This window comes from Phalacrocorax aristotelis, chromosome 16 (genome assembly GCF_949628215.1).
Source record: "Phalacrocorax aristotelis chromosome 16, bGulAri2.1, whole genome shotgun sequence".
NCBI lineage: Eukaryota > Metazoa > Chordata > Aves > Suliformes > Phalacrocoracidae > Phalacrocorax > Phalacrocorax aristotelis.
This window is the reverse complement of record NC_134291.1, coordinates 14,079,672-14,095,101: the sequence shown is the minus strand read 5'-3', so window position 1 is coordinate 14,095,101 and position 15,430 is coordinate 14,079,672. Positions and strand designations below refer to the sequence as shown.

The window sequence follows — 15,430 nt, the reverse complement described above, 5'->3', positions numbered from 1 at the left end:
AGGGCAAGTCAGGCTAGGAAAGATCTTTGCAGCCCAGGTGCACAGTCCCATTGGCAAAACCACCAGGGCACAGCAGGCACCAGCATTTTATAGGAATATAGGAAAATAAGAACCCCATCTTTATAGGAAAAACCTTCAGTTTCACTCAGACTTATTTACCCCAGGATACTCCTGGCCTCCATTTCTCAGTTTAGGAACACATGCACTGAAAAACAGCCAGGTTTGTTAACGTCTTGTAAGTAAATCGTTGGCTTTGTTCAACGAAGAGGCCACCAAATAGCTCTTGGGAGATCCCAGTTTCCTGCTAAGCTCTAGAATGGGGTCTGGAGAAGAGCTAGGAACCCAAGGGAGAGCCTGACTGCACTCAGGGGATCCCATGGCAACAATGCAAGGAGGAAGGACACGGTCCTCTGAGCTGGCTGGAGATGCTGATGCTTTGGAGGATGGCAGAACAAATCCAGCCATGGGTAGTCATGAAAACCTGCCCAGATCAGAGTGTCTGGGCTCCACCACAGCAGCACAAATTTTGGTCAGACATTAAACATGACTGTTTGCTGGCAGACATTAAACGCAACGGCTGCCCTGGCACGCACTGGGTGTTTTCACCCAGGAGCAATGGGGCCCTTTCCCTCTTGTTTTCCATCCCTTTCACCACATCCCCACACAAGATAACCTGTGCTCACTCACCCACTCCTACCCCTAATCAGCTTCTTGGGAAGTGTTTTGTGGCTTTGAACTCCCAACTTACGTGTTTGCCAGCTGCAAGAACCTCGGGGCTTGAGGGTTCATCCTGGGACACAGACAACTCCTCTCCTTCCACGGAGAGGGTCCGTCCTCTCCCGATGGACCCCCTTGGCTCACAAGCACAGCCAGGAATGCCAGATTCCCATTGCAAGCTGCAAAACCAGGGGGATCAGCTCACCACAGGGTCCCAAGACAGAAATAGGTTTGCCCTGCAAAAGGAAAGGGAACAGGGACAGCACAGCTTGGTCCTAGAGCATCCCTGACCCCGCAAGGCTGAGCCTGTGGGGTTTGCACACGAGGGTCTGGCTCTGAAGTCAGCATTAACAGGTTGTAGCTATCAACCCCCCGAAGAAGCAACTTGTCTACCAGAAGTGCATCAAACTGGCACAGCCCCTACACCTAGGTACCACGGTGAGTTTTGCCTTTTGGGTCAGTTTGGGTATCTGTGCCCTGGATAAAGGCACAAAGTAACGGAATGCTTCAGAAAAAAAAAAAAATCTTAAGGTCTACCTAAAAATAAAAGGGAGCAGGGAGCTCAAGTGGGTTTTAGCCAGAGCAGTGTGGCTAAGTGCTCCCAGCACAAGCCTGTGCCAGGAATTAGCTCTATACTCACCCGAGCCGTGGCACAAATTAGTCACTGCAGCTTGTGGTTTTACCAGTTGGCACATCCTGCGCCAAGGCCATTGACATGTGGCAACCCAGATGTATAAAGGAGCTGATCCCCATTGGCTGCCCACAGCAGAGCCAAGAGCTTCTCACTGAGTAATTAATGTAATGACAATAATAGACCCAAAGTACACAAGGTGGAAGAAAAAAAATCAATGGGCTGGGAGCAGAGGCTGCATTCAGCGTGGAGCAGTCCTGCCAGCTTCTGCCTGCACTGTGGTCCATTGGAAAGCCTCACATGCATCCTGGTGGCACGCCAGCGAGCAGCTCTAACATCAGCTGTAACCGAGGCTGCACCGGCGGCTGCTCCCGCTCGGCAGGAGGCTGCAGGGAGGTAAGGGCTGGGGCTTGGCTGCTCTCAGCAGCACAGAGCTACGGGGTCAAGGGATTGGGTCCGTGGCAGCAGCTGCTGCGTGCAGCCTTGTGTGGGCACTTGGGTACCTCCTGATGCAGCCTGCATGCGTTTCTATCTGATCCTTGTGATTTTAGGGCCTCTCCCTTCCTTCCCCAACTCCGAAGCAGAGGAGTTACAGCCCTGGGAGAGGGGAGGGCATTTGCTCCTGTGCTACTAAGTTCAGAGAGTTTTGGAGCCAACTGGGGAAGAGTTTAGGATCAGTCTCCACTAACAGGAGTGCACTGAATCCCCAGAGACCAAAGGGAGACAGCGCACCTCAGTGCCCGTGCACAGCGGGAGGGAAGCACTGAAATTTCAACCCCTTCTCCAACACTTCCTCCTCCAAAGCCCCAAGACATTCCCCCCACCATCTCAGGGGTCTGCTTTCACTCCAGCCACCCCCCACCACAGCCAGAGCCACTCCCTGGAGTGAAAGCACCTTTCCATATACCACATCTATAGAGGCTGATCTTGTCCGATAGCTGCACACGAGCAAGGAGATTTCTCTTTGCCTACATCATGGGCAATGCAGTCCTACTGAGACTCTTCCAAAAGCTGGATAGAAAAGCTCCCAGTCTCTGGACGTCTATCTGGGCCAATCCCTCAAACTCCTCTTTGTCAGTGTGCTCACAGCTCTGAGCTTTTTCTTCTGTGCTACAAGTAGAAAAAGAAATGGGTATTAACTTTGTCCCAGTCTCAGCCTGCCTGGGTGGGAGGTTGGATCTTTTCCCAGCAGCTTAAATCAAAACTTACAGACCCTCTTTTTATTCTCTCCAGCTCTGCCACAATTGGTGCAACCATACGAGGAGCATGGTGTAACTCTCACAGCCTGAAACCAAAAGGAAGAGGTTGGACCCATCAATCAAAACCAAACAGCTCTGAATTTTGGAGCAGGTCTGAGCTTGCTCTGTATTTCCACCTAATTCTTACAGCAACACAGGGAAAGGAGGAAACCCGAACCCAGGCTGAACGCAGCAGAGGTGTGAAAGGTGAGGATGGGAACTGTTTGGGCACCTCTGGTCCCGACAGCTCCAAGTACTGGTGGGGCAGGGCAGAGACATCAAACACCCATTCTAATGCAAGGGGCTCTGGACAGCTTTTGGCAGACGGGCCTTTTCCCAGGGCCCTGCAATGACTCTATTGACCAGGAAATTTTTAATCCCTAACCTGGGCTAAACACTAATCTCTTTCCCCCCCTCCCCTCATCCAGCTTCTGGAGAGGGAAAAGGAAACTGCAAAGCAAGGAAGCGAGGTCACCACACAAGTGGCGTTTACAGCCGAGCGCACAATCTCTCATCCCAGCACGTCCCCCACCACTGTTCTTTCTTTAAACCTCCCCTTTATTCAACACAGCAGGTGACCCCCAGAGGATAAACCATGTTGGGCAACAAAGTCTCAAGGCAGAAGCCCTGCCATCACTGCAAGAGGTCAGCCTCAGCCCCATCAGACACCTCCATGATCCACTATGAGAAGTTCTGGCTGTACCGTCACTGCTCCTCGGTGCAACAGAGGGACAGGCAGGCTCAGAAGGCTGGGCAGCTCTTCTCAGGGCTGCTGGCCATGAATGTGGTGTTTCTGGGCTGTGCCTTCATCAGCAGCATGATTTTCAACCAAGTGGCCATCACACTGGCAGACGTTTGGATCCTGCTCTCCATCCTCAAGGTCTTGTGCCTGTGCTGGATCATCTACTACCTGCTGGGCACCAGTCGGCAGCCGCATGCGGTGCTCTACCGGGATGACCACGCTGGGCCGATCTGGGTTCGGGGTAAGTTCTGCTTTTATTTATCGTCTCATACCTTTCCCCTTCTTCCCAGTGCTTGATAGAGAAGATAAAGAAATTCTTCCCCCCACTACTAAAAAAAAAACAAGACAGGAGATGTAGTTGGGGCACTGGGAATCTCCTAGTGCCCTGCCAGCTTGTGGTGCACGGCTGACGGAAGACAAGGACATAGTGGATGCCACAGAGAGGAACCAGAGCAGCCAGGAAAGTCTTGAACTTGGCTCCCCTTCAGCCTCCAGCCCAACCTCACCCTTCCCAAAGCACAACCCAGGCATCTCCCACCCACAGCCCACAAACTGAGCACAGCAGAAGAGACACAGGAAAGGTTTTATGCACGGCCACTTTGCAAAGCAAGAAAACCACCACGTTTACCCTCCAAGGGCGTCAGCAGCCCCGTGCCACCCTTATCTTTGTATAACATCACAGCAGCCCTGTTTCCAGGGGAGGATTCCTGGCCAGTGAGTCACATTCCAGTGACACCCAGGCTTTCCTGGGAGATTTCCCATCAGCAGTTGCCCTACTTTGTGAAATAACCCATCCCCAAGAAGCCCTGCCTGTCTATAATGGAGCTTCTCATCAGCGCACAGGCTCCTTAACTAAGCACAGAGAGTTAATGGGAAGAGAGCTACAAGGTACCCGAGTACCTAAAGCTGCAGAGAGGCATCCAAGGCAAAAGGGAGAAGCAATTAAATGGCCGTAACTTCTGCAGACTGGTGCTGCCAAAAGCCTCGGCAGACGTGCATTCCTCTCAGGTTTTCTGTGCAAGGCTGAAGGCCTCACCTGCCGTCAGCTTACCTCTGTCGCTCCACATTGCACAGAAAAGGCCAAAACCCCTGTTCCCACCTTGTATCCAAGCACAAGAAAATACCTTGCATCGTCTCAATGCCCTAAGCCAGCCGAAGCACCCAAGGAATTGATTGTTCAGGAATCAGGCTCCCTTTTGTCCCCATCTCTCAAAATCATGAGATTTCCAAACGGGAACACCTCCAGCTCCACTCAAATCCAAGAAGCAGGAGGTCTCCAGGCCCCAGCCAGGCTCAGATGCTCCACAGACACGCCTCTGTTTATTTACTGGTGGTTTTACTGTTTACCCAGGGTCAGTGCTGCTGTTCGGCAGTTTCAGCATCCTCCTGAACGTGTTTCACATCGGCTACAGCGCGATTCTCATCCAGTGCAAATCCAGGGTGGAAATTGTGTTCCCCAGCATTGAAATCCTTTTTATTTGCACCCAGGTACTGCATTTTACCCTTCTGGAAGCTCTCTTGTTCTCTCTGCCCCATTCCTGGGAGCCCAAGGGGTGGGGGGAAGCGGGTGCACGTGAGGGTGGATTCTCACAAGTGTTACAGGCTTTAAAGTATCACACACCATTTCAGATACCACCCACCCACCCTCCTCATGTGCAGGCTGAGAGACAAAGTAGTAAGATTTAGAAAGAAATCACTCTGGCGATACCTGACATACTGTAGGATCCAGGAGAGTTTGTTCTGAAGCAAAGTAGGGAGAGGAGAAATGTCAGATTTTGCTAGAGATGTCTTTGCACCAGTCCAAGTCCCAGCTTCTCTCTCCATTTACTAATGCACCCCCCAAAAAGACCCTTTGCGCACAGAAGTATCTCGCATCATTTGCGACTGGTTACTCTAATACCAACCCTCTTCTTTCCAGTCCCAAAAAAGTCACATTTGAAAAGTAAGCTAGCTCCCATCTCAGCAGCAAATACCCACATACAGACAAGGCAGAGAAAAGCCGGTCTCCTGGCTCTGCGTTAGGTGCAGGCACACACGTGCTGCAGTCGCCCACGGACGCCCGCACATGCCTCGTCACCGAGAGGCAGGTACACGCGCGCCCCTGCACCGCTCGCGCGGAGGCAGGCTTGCTCCCATTCGGACGCACGCCTTCTCGCCTGCCTGCCCCTTTCCACCGCGTGTGCAGCGGGCTGCCAGCTTCACCCGGCTCACATCGCTGCTGTTATCGATTTGCAGGCTTTCTTTCTGTGGCGTCACTCTAAGGACTGCATTCAAGTCCAGCACAACTTCACCAGGTACAGACAGGGGGGAAAAACTGCCCTCTTCTCTAAAGAAACTTTCTGTCTGCTTACGATCTCCCTTATTCCTGCTAGAACTGCCTTCATCTCATCTTACACGGGCTCTCTGCTCTACACCACACAAGAACCAAGCCATGACTCGACCAGACCCATCCTCCTTCCATTGACCTGGGCTCGCCAGCTCCCTTCAGCTTACCCTTGCGCCTTGGGCTGCTGCTTGCTGCTTCTTCCTAACCCCCAATACCTCTCGCTCTGTGGCTCAGGGACCAACTCATAGACAGGAGGATGAGGTGGGGCGGCCTCCCCGGTCCTATTCCCAGGAGATGGCTCAGCCTTCCCGCCCTCAACCGCACGCAAACCCAGGCCAGTTTCACCAGCGAGCCCGACATTGCCTGCCCTGCTCCCTTGCAAACCGCCAGGCGGGAGCGCACCCAGGCGTATTCGTGCGTGCGGTCACACGCCAACGCCCCTCTGCAGAGCAGGCACAAACACCGTGTTCGCAGACACCCGCGCACGGGTAAGCAAGAAGCACAGGGCAGCACCACATGGCGGGTGGACACACAAGTCAGGTCGTAAACAATCGCCACCGGCAGCGTACTGGAGAAGTGCCTTCCTCTTCCCCCAGGTGTGGGCTGATGCTGACCATAGCCACTAATCTCCTCCTCTGGCTCCTGGCCGTGACCAACGACACCATTCACACGGAGATCGAGTCCCAGCTGCGTGAGGTGGAGCAGCGATTTGCAGGCAAGGCTCCTTTTTCACATCCCTATTTGTGTTAGGCTGACATCAACGACTTCTAGGGAGACAACGGTTCTTTATCGCAGTGGCTCAGAGATCACAACCAGCTCCCCCAAATGCTGCGACTTCCTTATTATTGGAGGTTGTCTCGAGGAGATGGGCTGCACAGGGATGACTTCTTCACGTGGGGGGGGAGGACTCGATAAAAAACCCTGGAACTGAGAGTTAGAAAGGAAAAGCCCACCATAAATCAACATTTTTGTTCACATTTACCTGTCAACTGCAAGCAAAAGATTGCCAGACTAGAAGAGACTTACATATGGGGTAGGGGGGAAGGAGGAAACTAATATTCCAAGGGTAGAGATCACTGTGAAGGAAGGGGTGTCTCTGTCATCCAGCACCTATGGTGTTGGCCAGAAGGAACACTATGCATTTGGGAAAATACATTTGCTAATCCCTGTACTCGGAACTCACTGCCTTGAGGACAGAGGGTAATCACTTAATTTCCTACTGATCGCTGGTTCTGAGATACAGAGACAGATGACGTGCCACAAGGAACTCCCAAAGATAGCCTGGATTTCATGGCTATCTCCCTTTTAATTGTTGCCTTCCTCTTCTCACGTTCCAGGCAATGAGACTACCTCGTGCACATGCCCAAACACAACTGCCTGCAAAGTCTTCCAGAAGGGCTACATCCTGGTCTACCCCTTCAACACCGAGTACTGCCTCGTCTGCTGCTCCGTGCTGTACGTCATGTGGAAGAACGTGGGGAGACGCATCAGTCACCACCACCTCCCTCACATCAAGCCCAAGTTCAAGCTCCAAGGGGTGGTCTTCGGGCCACTGCTGGGCGCCACCGCCGTAATCATCGGGATCTGCGTCTTCATGATGTACCAGATCCAGGCCACCGGCTCAGCCCCCAGCCGCCAGGTCTTCGTAATGTATTATTCCTACTACATTGTGCTCCTGCCCCTGATGAGCGTGAGCGCGGTGATCGGGACAATCATCCACGCCTTGGAAAAAAAGGAGCTGGACACACTGAAGAACCCAACCCGCAGCCTGGATGTGATCCTGTTGATGGGGGCAGCCCTCGGCCAAATCGGCATGTCCTACTTCTCTATTGTCGCCATTGTGGCCACTGACCCCAGGGACCTGCTGAACAGTCTCATCCTGTCCTATTCTGTCCTCCTCATCTTTCAGAACATCACCCAGAATGTCTTTATCATTGATGGGCTTCACCGGCAGCCCTTTATAGCAGCAACCGAGGCCAGACACACAGGCCACGCTGGGCAGCATGTGGTGGCTGCAGAGCTACCTGGTGGAGAGGAAGCCACGACAAGCAGCAAAGAGGAGCACAGGCAGATCTCTCCCGGCAAAGAGGAAGAAACGAAAGAGGAGAATCATGATGCCTACAACCAGAGACGAGTGAGCATGCTGGAGCTGGGACAGGAGATCCGGAAAGCTTCACTGTCCTATCTCCATAGCTACTCTCACCTGAGCTGGAAGAGAAGAGCATTAAGAGAGATCTCGTTCTTCTTGGTTCTGTGCAACATCATAGTGAGTATCACGCTCTGCTACATCTCAGCTTGGCTGAGCCGTGATGACCTGTGACACAGGCGGGCTTTTCTCTTTCTCTTGGGCCACTCTTCCAGATGAGAAACCTTTGCCCACCAAGTTTCAACCTACTGGTGAGGCAAGTTGAGGCTGTTTTTCTGTTAATACCCCGCTCCCATAATTCTAAGGTCTCTCTTTTAACCCAAGAGTTAGATATATCTAGATTTCCTGGGTGCAGGAAGGAGAGAGCTAATAAATCCTTATGTGCTAAAATTTTAGCCTCTGAAAAAGTTATCAAAGTCATTAAGGGTGTTTCATGAGATGGGTGGAGAAACATGAAGCACCAACAATGAGTCTTTGTAAATACGAGTTTCCAGGATTTAAACTCACCCAATAAAGTACACGGTGCTCTGGGATCTTGCGTCAACGCAGATCTTCACTGCAGCCTTAATCCAGGGAAAACAAATTGGCCAAGGAACCAGTGAAATCCTGCAGAAAGATGAAGCTGGCTGGGGCAGAATGAGGCCATCATTATGTGTCTGGGAATTTGACAGGATTTGACTTCTCAAAAAGTAACAGCGTATAACTACAGCAAGGAGTCAGCAGCACAACCAGGGGATTTTCCTTCCCTTCCCCGGCACAGAGGCTCCTCTGATATTCTTGAAATACTCCTACAACCACTTGAGCCAGTGCCGAGATTAGCGTGCAGGTAGGAGACACTTTGTCATCCACTGACTTCTGCTCTTTTTCCCTTACACCTCTCCAGCTGTGGGTGATGCCCACATTTGGGGCTCACCCCGTCTTCGAGAATGGCCTGGAAAAGTCATTTTACGGCTACTCCACCTGGTTTGCCATCGTGAACTTCGGGCTCCCGCTGAGTGTGTTCTACCGAATGCACTCCGTCGGGGGACTCCTGGAGGTCTACGTCACAGCCTGAAGCAAGCTGACTGCCCACCCCGCAGGCTGGGGTGGAACCTCGATGCTGAACAAAGATGCAGTAAGCAGCAGATACGCACACGGAAGCTTTTAAGTTTTTTCCCCTCCGGCTTCTGCTTTGACTTCTCCTCGCACAACATCTCCGTGAGTTTCAGAAGAGGAGGTTGGTTTATATTATCATTTTTTCTCCATAGAGAACAGGCTCAAAGCCCATATACAGTCTTACTGCTCTCAGGAAGGATGCATGCTGGCAGTTTCAGCAGTCTGCCAGTGGATGCAGTATGGTAGCAAGCAGGACTTCACCAGCTCCTAATGAAATCTTCCAAATAAAACACACAAGCAGCCTTCAACCAAAGCAACAAAGATTGACCAACACTCCACAGAACTTAAAAAATCCACAGTCAAGGACTACCAGCCCCACCATGGCTCACGAGCCCATCATCCTGCAGCACAGACACCCATCAGTACCAGCCACGCTAGAAGCACACACAGTCATTCAGAAACGACCCAAACGTACACTATTTATGTGTGAATTTCAAAGAGATGCTGGTAGCTGCTTTAACAGTCATAACAGACTATTTCTGCTTGCCCCCGGTTGGGACACCTGGCACACCAACCCCTGCGAGTCCCGTAGGGCCCAGCCCCACCGAAGGGCCAAGCTCTTGCTGCCAAGCTCAGCACTGACGAGCAGGACAGGCCTTCCGACTTTCACTAGTTCAGCGCACCATTTCCCATCATCAAAAACAAGCTATAGCATTGCCTTGCCTTACGGAAAATAAATACTATTTCTCCTTACAAGCACTCACAGAGCCTCCAGTGAGACCCACCAGAGCACTATGGCTGGTCTTTACTCAGCACTACTCACACATGGTGTTATCACCAGCGTGTCCTAGCAAAGGTCCCACCCTCGCACACGGAGCTAGTCCACAAGTGAGCTACTGCCAAACCTCCTGTGAACCCCTCCCTACCCCGCCACTTAGATCCTCACTGCTGCTTTGCACATCCACAAACATTTATCAAGGTGCACGGCCCACAAGGGGACACAGCTGCACAGCAGGGTGCCTGCTCAAAGATCTATTAGCACTTGTTCCACAGGAGTTGCTTGCTTTGAAAGCACACAGGAGAGCAAGGGGGCTCACGCCTGCGGGCCCCAAACACAGAGCCTGGTGAATGGAAATAAAGAGATTGAATTTTCGTGTGTATTTTGTAAAATCTGTGGGTCTGCTCTGCGCTCAAAGACCAGGCTCAAAGGCAACTGGCATTGACATACAGCACTCTTGCATTCAGGGGTTATACGAGATTTAAGAGCAGACTTTGTTATACAATCAATCAATTTTTCTGCTATCAAAACCTTTCATGACTCTTAACCAAGGCCAAAGTAGCATGGTACAAAAGGCATCTACGTTATTGCTTCTGTTCCTCTATAAATCAATCCCAGAAGCAGTGTGGGTTTAGGATCAGAGCATATTTATGGGCTTTTTTTTGTGATCCCCTAGAAAAGCAAACTCCCAAGACAGTACCAGTGATGAGAGCTAGAAACTCCTGACCACACACATCCCACCCTCCTTCGGATTCAGCATTCAGGCACCGATAGCACCTTTTTGTGAAACTGTAAGTGAGAACGTTGCACGAGCATGAACTTTGCCCAATAAGTGTTTTTAGTTAGGCCTGTGTCAACAGAAATGTGTCACGAGAAATAACAGCTGGATAAATTAGGCTTCAATAAAGTTAATTATTATTCTCATGTTGCGGTTTGTACCAAGGCATCTACAGGAGATACAGGCCAAGGTCTGGCCCTTTCAAACAATGAGCATGATCTCAAACCTCCTTCTTAGTTATTGACAGCCCGGAGACAAGCAACGATGCACTTCACAGGCAAACTCACGGCCTGGATTTTATCTGCAGTGTAATAGATAAAACGCTGCTTAAGTTACTGAGCCTCCAGCGAGCAGGTGACGTTGGAGGTCTCCTACTGCGACACAAACGCCAAGTCCCATAGGTCCTGCGTGCAAGTATGGGCTGAAAGAGAAGCCAGATTGTGATTTCTTGCTGGCAACCAGACGACTACCTGAACACATGATTAGCATGAACATGAGTGAAGCGCACAGCTCCAACTCTCACCCACAGCCACTATAGATCAGATAAGTGGTCAAGGCTCTTTATGTCCTTTCTTTACAACAGCCAGTTCTAACACAGTAGATGAAGGTAAGAAATCCCACAGCGGGCAACAGCAAAAGCACTCTTCCAGGCCAACGAAAAATGTAGGGTCTGAGGATTTGGCCCTTTCATTCAGGAGGGTTCTATCTCTGGACGTATTTGTGCCTATGGCCGGGGGGGTAAAACCACGAGCACACAGTTTGCGTGCAACACAAACGGCCTTTGGCTCCCTCGCACGGCTGACAAGCAGGCCCGGGCACAGCAGTCAGAGTCTAGTGAGAAGCGAGCCAGCCATGACTCCCGAATCCGACAGAGCCATAATATGTCAGTGGCCCCCTGCTCCTTCGCCATCTGCTCCAGCACCTTTTGTCATCTGCCACCCATGAATGACTTCCAGAGCTCTTCCAGGGCCCAGGGTGCCTGCTTTATGGGTCTCAACTGCACAAAGGTTTTAGTACACAGTTCACAAAATCAGGAGACTTGATCCTCTTTGATCTAGTTCCTTTCCTGTACCCTTTGAGGCAGTTACCTTTGGTGAGGTTTCATGCCATAAACTCATTTTCCAGAGTCCAGTCTTCATTTCTCATTACAAAAAAAATCCACACACTGCAGAAGAAGCCAGCACGTGGTCTTCTGGTAGCACAAATCACCCCAACGTAAAACAGACGAGATTATAATCTCTCTGGGGAAAAAAACAAGCAGCCAACTGCATGTTTCAGATAATCTTTATCTTTCTCTCTGTAAGTAAGCAAATAGTTTACAGTGCAAGTTGATTTCCACAGAACAAGGATCAGACTCCAAACACCAAGAAACAAACAAAAAGGTTTCCAGAGGAACTCACAAAGAAACAAAGCAGAAAAGAGAGGAAGGAAGAGATCAAGAGAACCAGCAGATCCATGGGAGGGAAGAGGCAAGCGCGTGGGACACAGGATGCCCCATTCCAGCCGTGAGGTGCAAGTGCCATACAATCAGAGGCTGGCGCCACCAAATCACATTCTTGTATACGAGAGAGATTCCAAGTAGAACAGGGCCCTCACCCTGCCTGCATCTGACCAGAGATGGGGGTCAGGATGGGAGTAGTGCTAGATGGCAAAGTGGGTTGGAGACTGGGGGGGTGGGGGAGAAATAACCTCTCTCTCTATTTCACATATTTCTTATCCTTCAGAAAACCATTCAAGGTTTTATTTCAGTTTTCTACTGGCCTGGGACTCCAGCCCACTTTCAATGCCCAAAGGAGGAAACCACCTGACTACAAGCCAGCAGGAGCCAGCAGTACCCTAGAGCAGCACTCTCTCTAGGAGAGGATGGCCGCGTTGCTATCACTCTAGCTTCAAAACTTAGGCAAGGGTTGCAAGACACAGAAGCGTGTGCCACACCTGTCCACTTACTTGAACATGCAAGACCAGATTCCATGGAGTGATCTCACTGGTTCTAAGCTGTGGCAAACAGCTCATGGCCAGCGATCCCACCACGAGGCTGGATACCAGAGCACCAAGGACTAAGCTTCGGTGGAGAGGGAAAGGTCTCAGTTCACAACAGGACCCCTTGCATTTAATTGTCTAAAGACCACGCATGTCTAAGAGTGGCCTCTCCCAGCAGGATATAAAATTTGACTCACACACCAGGAAGCCTCCACCTACCAACGTACAACCCCATGCAGCTGAACGAAGCCAGCAACAGCAGGTCTCCCAACAATTCTAACTCTGGCTTCCCAGACTTCGCACGCTTGGGACCCAATACATTCAAGATCTGATAACTTGGTCACTAGCAAAACACCCTGAAGACCCGAACTTTGCCTCAGCACTTCCCACTCCTTAGTGACATAGAGATGCGTTTCCTCCTACAACTTCCCTGAGTGCCTCCCTCAATCCCTGCCTTAGACAGTAGTGTGCAAAAGACCCTTACGCTCCCTGCATTGCATCAGCCTGCCAGGCAAAGATGGAAGGATATGGTTCCTTTCAAACCCCGGTGACACTGTCCTTTCAGTCAACAGGAGAAGACTAAAAGAGTTTAACAGTCACATCTCTTGCTCTCACTGAGCCAGTCCCTTCCTCCCTGTGCGCTCACGTTAAGCAGGGCTTTCCTAAGTGACGCACACTCTGTTGCAACAGCCCACTGTGAAAGGCAGGCTGCTGGGCCTGGAAGCCAAGGAAAAACTTCTCATGCCACACCAAAGCACGAGCTACTACAAAACTTCTTAAGCAGCTTTCCAGGAAAGGAGTAGAGAGGTTCAGAACTGAGACAAAGTTTTCCTTCAGCAACTTCTCCTTCCATATGGTTGGGAAGGACTTCCCTACCAATAGGCAACCGAGACACCAGGGAGACACCTGCAGCCAGAAGGGATGCCCCAGAAACTTTATGGAGCCACATGAAAGTAACTGCAGTTTCCAAACCCCATCTCCTGCAGGAATAGCAGCTTCTCCCTTGCACCCCATTTACAGCTAGTCTCTTTCAATTAAATGCTGACTCTGACCAGGGCAAGGGCAGGGTCAGATTGGTTTCCAAACCACATCCAGGAGCAAAAGAATGACAGAAGAGCTAAGGATGGTCTGATTTCTAGTGCAACCACAACAATGGACAATCCCTTAGACATCTTTCACTCAAGGTTCTTGGTGAAGGGCAAGGGAAGGTAAGTGAGCTGGGGAAGGGATGTCCAAGCAGGTCCCAATTAAAGCTTTAAATGACAGGGAGGTAAATGAAGTGATTGTCCTTTTGGTCTCTCAGCTGGATGTGAAACGCAGGAATAGCTGTGACAAAGCAGCACACAGCAGTCCTTAGATCCAGTGTATTTCTCTTGGTAGAGGTAAGTGCTCTCTTAGACCCGTTGAATTTCAAACAGCTTCACATCTGTGTCATACCAGATAGGGGGATCCACATTCCTGTGAGAGAAAGACAAGAGCCACTTTACTCTCTGTGGCCAGGTACACAGATTCAAATCTCACAGCCAAGATTAAAGGAGCTGGCTATACAGAACGCTTTCAGCTTTGCAAAAGAGGAAATCACCGGTTGAGAGATAGTGGGCTTTAAAGGGATGACAATATCTACAACACCCCACAAAGCCAGAACTTGGCATGAACTCTCTGCACCATCCCCTCTAAGCAGCAGCAGGGAATAGAAAAGCTGCCAGTTCCCAAACAAGCAGTACTCCCAGAACACACCCCTTCACATTGCCCGCTCAGACAGTTTTGGAGTGGCTCATTCACACTGGTCTCTTCCAAGGGAACAACATCTTTCTAGCCTGTAAATATGAGACAATCCAGAGCTGGCCAAGCACATGCAATTCTCTCTACACGCCTCCCAAAAGTTCAGAAGAGAAAGTTAGACTGCACCCAGCTGGTTTACCTCAAATAAATAACTCCCCACATGTAGGTCCGGAACCACATGGCAGTGCCCGAGTTCGCCTGGTACTTGCGGATGAGGATGGGGTGAGGGACAGGTAGCAGCCCCACCAGTGTGCCATGCTGCAAGAACCTGAGGATCTCCGATTCATCAGTGAGACCCCTGCAAAGGGACAGATCAGGAACATCCTTAGCATGTCCCACAGACACCTCCAAAACTGCTGCAGCACAAAGTATCAGTCTAAAACACAGAACGAGTGACTGTGGCCACCAAGAGCACACACTTTTTTTTTTTTTTTTTTTTTTCAGTGGAGAGAGAGTTGAGAAGGGATCAGACAAACAAGATTGGCAAGCAAAATAACATCTCCTCTGCTGAGACCGTGATGCTTTGCAAGGTTTCCCCTAGAGGCCCTCCGAATTCGAACTCGGCCAACCTCACAGAGCTCTTCACACACTGCCCAGCCCTTTCTCACCAAAAATGTACTCACTTGTCAATGCAGATCTTCTCCACCTGAGGGACCAGCACCTGTAAGAGCCGCATGATTGTCTGCAGGGGAAGCTTTGACTTCCAAGACATCACCTGTAAGTAGGAAAGCCCGCAGGGAAATCAGTGCACTGCATTAGTAGTTATTCTACAGTATCTCCACAACAAATGAGGGTTACAAGAGTCACAGAGGTGGTGGATGAACTGAGTGCACAACGGCAATACGATAAATCTGGAGCACCAGAATTACGAGCCACTCAGCAAAACTAACGGGGCACTGGTTTAAAACAGGTAACACAAAATACCATTTCACAGATGGTGGTAAACTTCTGGAGCTTTGACCACAAGCCAAAAGACATTCCCCGTGAGGAAACGCTCCTTGGAGGGAGTCTGTGCTGGCGGGGAAGGGTGGGTGGGTGTGGGTGTTTGTGTGTGGCATTTCTGCCACAACTCTTTTCCTCATTATTTATTTCCTCTGTCCAGATTCCCTTACCCAGTCAGGAGTTGGGGTCCACTGCCCACTGGAGGATGCACTAGAGAGACGCCTTCGATCCCGTCGGTGATGTGATGCCTCCTACCAATAAATATTATTTTAAAC

General features: G+C 50.6%; 2 protein-coding genes across 3 annotated transcripts in view; one reads left to right on the top strand and one right to left on the bottom strand.

The window, feature by feature from the left end:
* Positions 1-1,481: 1,481 nt before the first annotated feature.
* Positions 1,482-10,596, top strand: OTOP3 (otopetrin 3). Its single transcript, XM_075111063.1, has 8 exons — positions 1,482-1,744; positions 2,582-2,793; positions 3,158-3,569; positions 4,680-4,816; positions 5,564-5,622; positions 6,251-6,369; positions 6,992-7,920; positions 8,684-10,596. Exons 3-8 carry the CDS (start codon positions 3,182-3,184, stop codon positions 8,852-8,854), a joined length of 1,803 nt encoding a protein of 600 aa, XP_074967164.1. The 5' UTR covers positions 1,482-1,744; positions 2,582-2,793; positions 3,158-3,181; the 3' UTR covers positions 8,855-10,596.
* Positions 10,597-11,717: 1,121 nt separating this feature from the next.
* The window catches only part of HID1 (HID1 domain containing), a 33,901-nt gene continuing 30,188 nt past the window's right edge, over positions 11,718-15,430 (bottom strand). For both annotated transcript variants that reach the window (XM_075111062.1, XM_075111061.1), the window contains 4 exons: positions 15,326-15,406; positions 14,837-14,928; positions 14,353-14,511; positions 11,718-13,889 (listed from right to left, as the gene is read on the bottom strand). In XM_075111062.1, the coding sequence (XP_074967163.1) occupies positions 13,826-13,889; positions 14,353-14,511; positions 14,837-14,928; positions 15,326-15,406 (396 nt within the window). In that variant the 3' untranslated portion in view covers positions 11,718-13,825. The remainder of the gene's footprint in view (positions 13,890-14,352; positions 14,512-14,836; positions 14,929-15,325; positions 15,407-15,430) is intronic.

Coding starts and splice junctions, on each gene's coding strand:
- OTOP3 (XM_075111063.1), top strand. CDS start 3,182: ATGTTGGGCAACAAAGTCTCAAGGCAGAAGCCCTGCCATCACTGCAAG. Junction 3,570..4,679: donor TGGGCCGATCTGGGTTCGGG/GTAAGTTCTGCT, acceptor CTGTTTACCCAG/GGTCAGTGCTGCTGTTCGGC. Junction 7,921..8,683: donor TGGTTCTGTGCAACATCATA/GTGAGTATCACG, acceptor ACACCTCTCCAG/CTGTGGGTGATGCCCACATT.